The sequence below is a fragment of the Eleutherodactylus coqui genome, chromosome 2, assembly GCF_035609145.1.
Source record: "Eleutherodactylus coqui strain aEleCoq1 chromosome 2, aEleCoq1.hap1, whole genome shotgun sequence".
Taxonomy (NCBI): Eukaryota; Metazoa; Chordata; class Amphibia; order Anura; family Eleutherodactylidae; genus Eleutherodactylus; species Eleutherodactylus coqui.
Genome location: NC_089838.1, coordinates 20,282,736 through 20,294,960, shown reverse-complemented (window position 1 = coordinate 20,294,960; position 12,225 = coordinate 20,282,736). Strand labels below are relative to the sequence as shown.

The 12,225-nt window shown below is 45.6% G+C and overlaps 1 protein-coding gene across 3 annotated transcripts in view; it reads left to right on the top strand.

Annotated features, from left to right (window-relative positions):
- LOC136611149 (LON peptidase N-terminal domain and RING finger protein 1-like) overlaps positions 1 to 12,225 on the top strand; it is an 81,524-nt gene that overhangs the window by 24,996 nt on the left and 44,303 nt on the right. For 2 of the 3 annotated variants that reach the window (XM_066590444.1, XM_066590442.1), the window contains exons 5-6: positions 3,850 to 3,997; positions 8,514 to 8,613. In XM_066590444.1, the coding sequence (XP_066446541.1) occupies positions 3,850 to 3,997; positions 8,514 to 8,613 (248 nt within the window). The remainder of the gene's footprint in view (positions 1 to 3,849; positions 3,998 to 8,513; positions 8,614 to 12,225) is intronic. The other variant, XM_066590443.1, reaches the window with a different exon arrangement.

Below are 12,225 nucleotides of genomic sequence, written 5' to 3'. Positions count from 1 at the left end.
GGGTTTTCAGAATGTTCAAGGCTGCCATGACACCCGGATTGCAAGTCCACCAACTTATCGGGACGGGGCCGTTCACGACGGGTTAACCCTTTGCAATCCAATTTTGGATTCAAAAGGGTTAACCCCTTTGGTTTCCTAGGGTACTTTCACTTTCTGCTATTATACAATGGCGCCATCCGCAGGCTAGAGCCAGTACTGTGGTATGGGACATGCTGGAGAGGCTCCCAACAACAGCGTGGCCAGTGATATACAGTAAGAATACCCTGCCGGACGTCTTCTAACATTGGAGCTGTGCAGCCTTCAATCAGAATGTCTTTAGATGTCAGACAGGGTGAACAGCCATGATCTGAGTTATCTCTGATCGCGGCTGTTTCAGGTAGGTTTTGGCGGTCAGAGACTACTGCTACCTGCCATGTATGGAGCGTTCTCGCTGTCCAGTACCACTGCATGCACAGCACATCTGTATGTGTTCTAACTGCACGGGGAATGTACATTTAGGATGTACATAGCTGGCTGTGTGTCAGGAAGGGGTTAAGATTGCGCTGTCTAAGTATTGGGCAGGTTAATAAGGTTGCCCGTATGACTTAAGCTAGCCGAGTGTTTTTCTTCAGCCCATGTTAAGTTGGATGTGACAGGTAGGTTCAGCATTGAGACTATTCGTGAAGCGCAGTTCTAGTTCGCATATTGGAGAAGAGACAAGTATTCTATAAAGCTGACCCGCGGCCAATAACTCAGCCCCGCATGTTCTGTTTACTTTACACTTTTGGCACAAAATTTATTTTGACTTGCTTTTTTTTTTTTTTATTCCGAGATTGATTGGACAGTATCTGGTTTGTAAAACATGACCGTTGGTGCGGCTACCATGTGCAAATAAAGGGGTTTTCTGGAACTTTAATTTTTTCCTTAGGGTGGGCCATCAATATTAGACCGCTACGACTACCAGCACCTCCGCTGATCAGCTGATTGAGGGGGCCGTGTTGCCTCTTTTTTGCTTACCAGACACCATGTTGTGCAGTTTATAGTGGCTGTGACCACTACTGAAGCTCAGTCCCAATCACTTAAGGGTAAATGTACCGGGGCAGGTAGGTTGGACGCGTTGAATTTTCCAGCCTTGACCAGAGCTACAGTGTAATAGTATAAAATGTATTTATATAAAGAGGTTTTCCAGGCAAAAATAGCTGATTGGCTTGGGTCCGCCGCTGTGGATGCCAGCTGACCATCTGTCAGCACCGCTGCACATGGGGGTCAGAGTGGAAGCTGCTGCTCAGAGATCCCCCTGTAGTTGGTGCTTGTAATTGCAGGTGAATCAATGGGAGTTGTGGTTGCAATTACAAGCACTGGCCACTACAGTCAGACCCCCTGTGTGAAGTGGCGCTGACAGCATGCTCCGGAGCAGCTGATTGGCCGGAATCCCAAGCGGCAGACCCCGGCCGATCAACTCTTGATCACTTATCCTGAAGATAGGTCAATACTATTTTTGCCTGGAAAAACCCGTTAGCCCCATATATCCACAGCCAAAACTGACTATTGGGGCTGGTGTTTTGCTTTTGTCAAAAAGTGGATGGGGCCCAGTTTAAGGAGGCGTGGCCATGTGAAGCCCATCAAAAGTAATGCAAATGAATAGTCCTCCACATGGCAAATATATTGCAATTGTAGCTACCCTGTGAGTCACTATTCCACTTTTTTACAGGCTTGACTTCTATCCCTTGTTATGTTGCAGGGCCTGTTAAAAGGTTGGATAGTGACTCATAGGATAGCTACCGTCCAATAGGTGGCAACGTGGAGGATTATTCTATCAATTTGCATGCCTTTTTTTCCAGAAAGCATTACATGGGCTTTAAGACTCCCTATACCAACTTGGCAGTCTCCACAAAGAGAAACTTTATTCACCCTAGACACGTGGTTCATAAACTTTTTCAGCCATAGAGCTCTTTTTAAAGCAAAAGTTTCTCGTGGAGCCCCAAGGTGTGATCAGGGAAGGGGTTAGGGGCGTGGCTTATTGTGACATATAACTTTTACCACAGTAGCCCCAGTAATAATATTAACCCCACAGTAGCCCCAGTAATAACGTTAACCCCACAGTAGCCCCAGTAGTAATATTAGCCCCAGTAGTAATATTAACCCCACATATACTTACCTTCTCCTTGTCAGTGCCGCTCTTACTTTTCTCAGCACTGATCCCAGGTGCACACTGACAGCGGTGTGTGAGCCTCCGATGCATCCTCCCTTCTCCTCTCCTGCAGAACTAAGGAGGAGAGGTCTCAGGGGAGTAGGATATCGGGTGCACTTACTGACATTAATGTGTGCTTCGGGATCAGCGCCGATTATCAGCTGGGAATCTGCGACCTCCTTGCTGGTAAACCCTATCGTGGTGAGCAGCCGACGGTGTGCATGCTAGCAGAGAGGGCTCTACATGCCCTCCCCTACGCGCGTGCTATAGGTTTGCCACCACGGTCCTAGACCCTTGGTTGAAGCCCCTGACTATCGCTTGCGGAGCCCCAAGGGCTTCGCGGAGTACAGTTTGGGAAATGCTGCCCTAGACCATCAGAAGCCATCATCATACAACAGAAGTTGCCATGGGACATCTACTACCCCATGTTTGTCATGTATGGGTCAAGCAGGCATTCTAACCTCCAGGCTCTCTCTGAATCCATAGATACAGTAGGATCCTATAGACGGACAGGAAGATAGCTTCATTTGACAATAGAGTCAGGAGGGGTACAGTTTCTCCTTGTGGAGACTGACAAATAGGCTTGAGGAGACTTACAGTATAGTCAATGCAATGCTTCTCTGGAAATTTTGGTATGCAAATGGGAGAGGGTACAGAACCCCCGCATTGCCACCTATTAGAAGTCCAGTAGGCCTTATAACATGACTGGGAACGTAACTGAGAGTGGTCTTCTCCTGAGGGAAAAAACAACGTGTACAGACAGACTGTTTCAGACTTTTTGCCCCTCAGTGAATAGTAGGTTTCTGGCTGGTGGGCGAGAGGCTTTGGCCGGTAGGTGCCGTTTCTGTTTGTGCAGACCACCAAACTTCCTTTTGCATACCATGTTTTACAGAAGAGCTTTGCAGGACCTAGAAGTCTCTGCACGTCTACATGGTGGTCTCCAGAGAGAGACCCTCTCTACCCACATCATAGGCCAGAATAACCGCCTTTACATGGTTATCTTTTCCTACTGGAGAAAATGCTGGTTTTGGTCTGTATTCCCAGTGGTACAAGGCCTGTTAGAAGATTGGACATTGATTTACAAGGAAGCTACCTTCAAACGTTGATGCGGCAGAGGCCGTGTACTGTCCTCTGTTTGCATACAATGGAGAGTGTGACATGACTGTTTCTGTACATTGATTTATAGACCCTTTGCCGCTGTTAATGAGCAGCGTAGTGCACTGTATGGCGATATTCTCTGACACTGTTAAAAGTTTGTCGGCTACTTTCCATTTCCCTTGTACAAAAAAATAGAAGAGGGACAACTTTTTTCCAGGTCCTCCTGCCTGCTGTGATCAACTTTGGTAGTTTCTGCTTATTAAGGAGCTATACTATTGCATTCAAAGCAAGTGCATTTAGTCATTCAAGGATGTACCATGATTTCACAGGACATCATTTTGGGTTTAATCAATATTTTGCCACTTCATGAAACCCTTATTTTTTTCCGTGTGAATGTAGTTGATGTGAGGCATGAGGTTTGTTGTAGATGCTATGGTGATGATGAGTAGTATAATAGATACACACAAAGGCGGAGTGGTTTTGATAACAATGCACCTCACATCAGGCTACGATATATGTGTGATTAGTTATACATTGCATATATATTTATTTTGAGATGTTGCTTCATAACTGCTCCTCAGATTGATGGAGATGAGAAGAGTCATCTGTTGCGTCAGCCTTCCGAAGGGATGTCCTCTGCCTTAAGCCAAGAACAAAGGAAGAGGAAGGAGATGGACAAGTCAACCCTACCAGACCAGGAAAGACTAAGTAAGCATTTAAAAATGACAGGTCAGTAGTTGGGTCATTTATCAGTCATGCTTATGAGATTGTCGTATAGAAATGACCATGTGACTTCTCTATAAATCCTGACTACTTTTGGCCTCATGTCCACGGGCAGGTCGGATTCTGTAGGCGGGAGCCCGCAGCGGAATCCCACCCTGCCCGCGGCAAGAGGACATTACTTACCCTTCAAGATATTGTCTTCCTTCTTCACCTCTGTGGATGTGGGTGGGTGCACCGACATGTGGGCAGTTGCCGTGGCTGGTGTGATGCCGCACATGCGCAGTGGAGATTTTAAAAAAAATTAAATCTCCTGCTTTCCCTCCGGGATACAAGACACGTCTGCAAAACAAATCTGCATTATTTAATTAAGCTGCGGATGCGCATGTCTCCCTATGGGCAGTTTGAACTGCAAATTTCGCAATTTAAACCCGCCCGTAGACATAAGGCTTTAGGCTCAGTTCACACATTGGCAATGTGTTGCAGAATTTAAGCTGCAGGTTTCTTGCCAAAATTCTGTATCAGTGTAACGCTAAATTGCATTTTTTGTGCATTGCGATTTTAACATTAGAAAGTCCCATTGACCTTTGGGGGGAAAAAAACCGCTGCGAATTCGCAGCGGAAAAAAAAAACGGTAGTGGGTAGGCACCCTAAGGCCTCATGTCCATGGGCAAATTATGAATTAGGATCCGCAGCGCATGACCCGCATGCAGATCCGCATCCCATACGGATGCATTGACCACCCGTGGGTAGATAAATACCCGCGGATGGTCAATAAAAGTGATTTTTTTTTTTTTTAAATGGAGCATGAAAAAAAATGGACCATGCTCTATTTTCGTGCGGGAGACAAAAATCGGAATATACTCACCTGCTCCGGATCTTCGCGGCTTCATCTTCTCTCTGTCGCGGACTGATCTTTTTTCTTCAGGCCGGCGCATGCACGCGGCACGCAACCGACGTGCCTTGCGCATCCGCCGGGCCGAAGAAAGAAGATCCGGCCGCGACGGAGAGAAGATGAAGCGGCGGCGAAGGGAAGATCCGGAGCGTGCGAGAGGTGAGTTTATTCTTATTTTAAGCGCTCATGTCCGCGGGGCAGGAGGGACCCGCTACGGATTCTACATGGGGGCCTGATTTTCCCCGTGGACATGAGGCCTAATGGAAATGTATGAGTCCTCTCCATAGCAAGAACATGATAATGATGTGGTGATTATTCATCAGCCGCATCCGACCCTCGGTCACTCCATGGATCAATGTTCTCCACACATTCCTGTCTTCCACGGCTTCTTTCACTTCGGCGATTGACATGTTGGTGGTGCCCTCATTGTATCCTGCCATCTTGTGGTTTGTCGTCCTGATCTTCTCTTTCCATTGACCTTGCCAAGCATCAGTACTGTTTCCAGTGAGTTAGCGCACATTACGTGTCTAAAACAAGAGAGCCGCTGTTTGATGATTTTGCCCTCTAGTAATATTTTCGGTTTGACCTGATCTAACACTACCTTGTTCGTTGTCATGGCGGTCCAAGGTATCCGCAGCATTCTCCTTCAGCACTATGGTCAAACGCGTCAGTTTTCCTTCTGTCGGTTTTCTGGAGCGTCCAACTTTCACAACCAAACCTCGTTATGGGAAAGACGATTGCATTGACCGGTCTGGCTTTTGTTGCAATGCTAAAATCCTTGCTTTTCTAGATCTTTTCCATTTCTTGCATCGCTTTCCTACCAAGTGTAATCCGTCTCATGATCTCAGGTCCAGATTGCCCATGGCAATCAATTTTGGATCCAAGGAAGAAGAAATCTTCAACCAACTTGACATCTTCGTTGTTAATGCTCACTGTACGGTTGCTTACCGCGGTCATGACTTTCGTTTTCTTGCTGTTGAGGTACAGTCCCATGCTTTTGCTTTCCTTTTGCCCTCGTTGGATAAGGTATTACAGGTCCATTTCACTTTTGGCAAGCAGGGTGCTGTCATCTGCATATCGGAGGTTGTTGACATTTCAGCCACCGATTTTTGACTCAATTTCTAGTTCGTCCAAATTGCATCGCCTCATGATTGTTTCTGCATACAGAAGGACTGGTGATAGAATGCAGCCTCGCCGTACGCCTTTCTGTATTCCGAACCAATCCATGTTTCCATAAGCTGTCCTGACTGCTTCTTGGTTGCAAGAACATGAGCGGTGTACTATTATGGACGTGGGCATGTCGTTACCTCTCTGCCATACATCATCTTGAATCTTCCTCTCTTGTAATCTTATTAGCACTCCTCCACGTATTCCTGTCTGCATTACCACATTCATTCTGTCTGTAAATACATAGATGAAGGGACATGTGGAGGTTCTGCTCCTGTTGTCTCCAGTCCATTAAATGGATAACAGCATCAGTATAACCCTGTGTACAAGCCATTCTCCTTATCATATTTCATATCCTCAATGGATGTTTTGAGTCACTATGTGGTGCTGGTTCCTAACCGTGCCACTATTGCAATATCCGAAAAACTGGATCAAAAACCAAATGTTTGGAGATTTACAGTGTATTATGTGATACACTGCATGCAGTTAATATTGCATGTAGTATACTATGAGTTAATGGAGCCCCCACCAATCCTGTCTTACTTCCTTTTTTTGGCTTTTTCCTGAGGCTACTGCATAGTTGACCATTATAGTTAATTACTTGTGCCTAAGCAGGAGACAAAGCGACATGCTGCTTTCCTAATGTCGCTACTACGTCATTCTAGTAATTGACAGAAGTCACAGTGGTCAAAGGTTGTCATATGCTGTGACCCACCATTGCCTTTGATGAGACAACCCTTTAATTTAGTGTTAATGAAATAATATTTAGTTTTACTGTAGGCTGTAAAATGAGACTTTTTAACACTAGTTTTTATGTAGTCTGTTGTGCTGACCTCTAGTGGGCAATGTAGAATTTGCACTATTTCATACATGTAATTTATTTTCACATGGATAAACATGGCAACACGATAAACCCAGTTTAAAACAATCAGCTTGGTCAAGTGCTTGTCAGAACCAAACTTTTAGTAACTTCTAAGGCCTCATGTCCACGGGGAAAATCAGATCCGCTGCAGATTCTCCATGTAGAATCTGCAGCGGGTCCCTCCTGCCCCGCGGACATGAGCGCTGAAAATAGCAATTTAAAAGAATTTACCTATCCGGCGCGGGCGACGAAGCTCTGCTCTTCCTCACGGCCGGATCTTCATTTTCGGCCGGCGGATGAATTCCTGACGCCGGCGGCACGTCGTCGACGTGCCGCGCGCATGCGCCGGGCACATCCGCCGAGCCGAAGCAAGGGAGATGCGGCCGTGAGGAAGAGAAGAGCTTCGCGGTCCGCTGCGGGTGAGTAAATGCTTTAAATTCCTATTTTAGGTCTCCCGCGGATCCGGACGGCTTCCATAGGCTTCAATAGAAGCCCGCGGGAGCCGTCCCCGCGGGAGACCCGCATGAAAATGGAGCATGGTCCAGATTTTTTCATGCTCCATTTTTTTTAAAATCACTTTTATTGACGATCCGCGGGTATTTATGTACCCGCGGGTGGTCAATGCATCCCTATGGGGTGCGGATCCGCATGCAGGAAATCCGCTGCGGATCCTAAATCCTATTTTCCCCGTGGACATGAGCCCTTAGAGATTTAGTACAGGTGCTGCCTTATCCCATCCAGCCATGGTGTCCACATAAAAGTCATATCCACAGTGCCTGCATTGCAGTCACAGGACTTCCATAGTCAGTTACAGTGCCTCCATATTGCAGCTAGTCACTGTGTACCCATAACATTGATGGCCACAAAGCTACCCACACAAAATTAAAGGGGTTGTACCATAATTTCAAGTTTTAGCATATCCATAGGCTAGGAGATAACTTGCTGATCGGTGGGGGTCTCGCTGCGGTGTTACTGCCTTGAGGGGGGACTAAATAGAGCGCTGGTTGCGCAAGGGCACTGGCTCTCCATTCTCTTTCATTGGGTTCACGGGATTGTGGAGATACCCAAGGAAAGGGCCACTCGGGTATTTCCACCAGCCCCATTGAAATGAATGGATCGCTGACCGCAAATGCTCGGCCTGCGCTCCATTCATAGTGATATCACTGTGGAGGAAGAAGTGACCACAGTGACAGGAGAGCAGGAACCAGACCTCCCTCCTCAAGATTGACAGGGGTCTCAGTGGTGAGACCCTCACAAAACAGAAAGTTCTCTCCTATGCTGTGGATAGGGATAACTTGTAATTGTGGTACAACCCCTTTACATTTTCCCCTTCATCCATGGCACTCGTTGTAATGCGCATTTAATTCAAATGACATTGAAAATGGGAATTTGCCCTTGAAGACAACTCAAAATCTTTATATATCCAGTTATTTTTCAGTGGCAAATGTCCTCATGTTTGTTTTCTGGCGTGTAGAAGGGTCTTACATTGCCGAGACCAGATATTTAGTATTTTTCTTTTTTGCTATTGTAAGTTATTGTTGCAGGTAGAGCTCTGCAAATTATAGACCGCTGATAAATATCGAAAATGTCATGTTTTGCAGACTCTCAGGAAGATGAGAATCACAAGGCTCACCTCCCACCTGATCCAGGACTGAAGGACGTCTTAAGCCTCTCCGATGTAGAATGTTCACTGTGTATTCGGTGGGTTACAAAGAAACTTAAAATAACAAAATGAAATTAAATGTAAAAGTGTATTTTGTGCAAAATACCAAATAATCTTTTTTATCCCTATAGAGTGCAGCAATAAAATAACTAAAATAACTAAGACATATAATCCTGCGCATATAATCTGATCTGCATGTGAGTTTAATAAAAGGAAAATAAGAGTTTTAGTAGCTCAAATGTATTACTTATTGTTAGGTCTGCTACCCGTGTCTGCCGCCCTCTTGCTGTAGGTGCGAGCGTCACTCGGCTCCTCCTGTGTGTATAGACAGGTCTGTTTTCTACCAGCACTGAAAGAGTTAACCAGCTCTCTGGCTTTCTGCCCAGCTGCAGGGTTAACGGGCATTTCTCTCTTATTTAAACTGGGCTGATGCCCTTCTTTGCCTGAGTATTGTTGTGTGTCTGTTCCTGACACTCAGCATTCCTAGGTCACCTGTCTCTGGCTTCTATCTGCTTGTTCCTGTACTTCTGTATATGTTTCTCTTGCTTCTTCCCTGTTTTGGCTCTGTCTTTCAGCATTGCCTTCCTATCTCTGACTTTCTGTCTAATCTATATCTTGTATGTTTGCTGCTCCCTGACTTTGCATGTTATCCTGGTGTGATCCTGTCTCTGTCATTCAGCATATATCTCCTGTCCATAATCATATCTTTATACGTATGTCTGCTGTCAGTTCCATACTTCTCTCCTGTGTCACGTTAGGGATAGTCAGGCCCGAAAGAAAGACAGCGGGGCCGTTCTTATCAGGACGCTTACCCTGCTTATAGGCAAGGGTACCTCCAACTCCCTTACTAGCAAAGGGGTAGATTTCCCATCTGACCACCAAGGGTCAGCTGCCAGACACACCGGGAGTATCCCAAAGCCAAACCGGTTGGTTGGTCCAGTGGGTACACACTTGTTATCTGTAACACCTATGCAAAAAACGTGTCAATCCTTCTCTCTTTCTATACTACGTGACTAAACCATAGTACTGTACATACACTGAATATCCACTTTATTAGACACCAACCCTTTCACGATTGATGTCTCCCTGTAGGGAAATTAGACCTGTGACCCTGGAGTCACAGCAGCACATAAACAAATGAGTGCATTTTCTGTGAAGCGGTTTCAATATGAATCCACACTAGATGGGCAAATCCAGTGATCTGAGTAACTTCTAAAGAGGCCTGGTCAACGGTGCTGGACTAGCCGGGGCTAGGATTTCACTGCCATCCTTTTGGATCTATGAAGAAAGGGGTCAGAGGAGGATGCCAAGAATTATTCTGATAAACAGGTGGTGCACAGTCAAGCAAATTGCAGCTGGATACAATGCTGATGCTCCAACTAAATTGTCCAGATGCACAATTCATTGTTCCTTATCACAGATGGGCTAGGACAGCAGACAACTAGTTGCTGTGCCAACAAAAGATGGAATGTCGTGTACAGTTTCACACCGGTATGAAAGAAGGACATATCAGAGCTTGAGCAGGTACCAAGACGGGCAACTAAAGTAGTAAATGGAATGGGCGGACTACAATACCCAGAGAGGTCATCAAATTGGGCTTATTTCGTTTAGAAAAAAGAAGGCGGAGGGGCGACCTAATAACTATGCATAACTATATCAGGGATCTCTCTCACCATCTATTTATACCCAGGACTGTGACTGTAAGAAATGGGTTCTTTACTGTAAGAGCAGTGATACTATGGAATATCTCTTTGGTGATGGCGAATTCGTTAAAAGCGTACAAGAGCGGCCTGGCCGCCTTTCTCGAGCGAAACAGTATTATATGTTATAATCGCTAATAACTTCAGAAGGGTCGGTGATCCAGGGATTATTCCGCTTGCCAGATTGGAGTTGGGAAGGAATTTTTTTCCCCTTAAATGGGGAAAATTGGCTTCCACCTCATTGGGGTTTTGTTTTTTTTCTTTACTTTCTCTGGATCAACGTTGGGGGGTAATAGGATGAAGTGGATGGACATATGTCTTTTTTTCAGCCTTACATACTATGTGAAAGGTGAGACTCCAGTGGGCAAAAGAGCAAAAATGTTATCACTGAGCAGTGACAAAACATTGCCTTGCCAAATTAATCCAGATTTCTGTTGCACTGTGCTGATGGGAAGGTCAGAATTTGCTACAAGCAGCATGAATCGATGAACCCTTCCTATTAGCTGTCAATATTTCAGGCAGCTGGAGGTGGAGTAATGACGGGAGGAATGTTTTCTTGGCACACTCTGGGTCCTCTGATAACTGAGAATGGGCATCGTGGCGAATTGCCACGGTTCTTAAGACCAAAGGATGTTCAATGTGCTACTAGATAGGGTTTCTAATAAAATTGCCATTCAGTATACTGTACATATACATCAGGGAGTCACATCTCTGTGTTTTCCTTGGCTTTCCTCTGACTACTCCAATTTTTCCCCACATTCCAAAAACTTGCGTGTACTAATCGGTTAAATAGCTGTTCTATGGAAATGGCCCTAAAACGGTCCATACATTTTCGATATCCCCTCCCAATTTCCGTATAGACGTGCTTGGTTGGATGTATCAAACATTTGTGATTTTACTATCAGGAGAGGAGGACAGACAGATGCCATACCATTTGGGCATCATTTATCTCCTGGTTGGGTACAGTCAGGTTGTCCATACAGATTAGATCTTGATCCAGCCATATTGGAACAAGGGCTTGGGTGAGCGATTTACGGTTTTGTACAGCGCTGCAGAAAATGATAGTTCTATAGAAATACTGACAAATAAATGAGTTGATTCTGCTGTGTGCAGCATTTCTAGGGTTAATATCGTCAAGTTCCAAACCATCATTTTTACACGATGTTCTCTGCCGTCTCTACAGAGCAGCATGACAGTCCTTCAGTCTATTTAGAGACACATTTAGTGGGATTTGGAGAGGCTGGCAAGTTTCCCTGGAAACTGTATGCAGAAAGGAGTTTCATCGTTGCAACCGGAATCCATGCAAAAAGCCAAAACCGCAGAGACGCGTCCTTGTAGAGTGAAACAGATTGCTCATATTTCTCATGGACCCAACGTCTGCTAATGCACCGGAGAGCTGTCTATCTCCTTTGGCAGGAGCCATGAGTACATAGGGGTACAATGTGCACTAGATGTCAGAGATCGAGATGAGCGAGTATACTCGCTAAGGCACATTACTCGAGCGAGTAGTGCCTTAGCCGAGTATCTCCCCACTCGTCTCTAAAGATTCGGGGGCCGGCGCCGGTGACAGGTGAGTTGCGGCAGGGAGCGGGGGGGAGCAGGCGGGAGAGAGGGAGATCTCCCCGCTCTCCCCTGTCGCTCCCCGCCGGCCCCCGAATCTTTAGAGACGAGCGGGGAGATATTCGGCTAAGGCACTACTCGCTCGAGTAATGTGCCTTAGCGAGTATACTCACTCATCTCTAGTCAGAGATATGCTAAAGGGTCGCGAACAAATAATATGTTTATCACAGAGCCATATAAAGATTCCATTAGTTTATAAGAACTTAATACATTATATTTGACATGCAGAAGACTTCTTTCCATTATGGGGATCAGAGCTTGAAGTTATGTTTCTAAAAACCTTATTTACCTAAAATGAGCAAAACTATGAAACTACTAGAATGTGTCCAC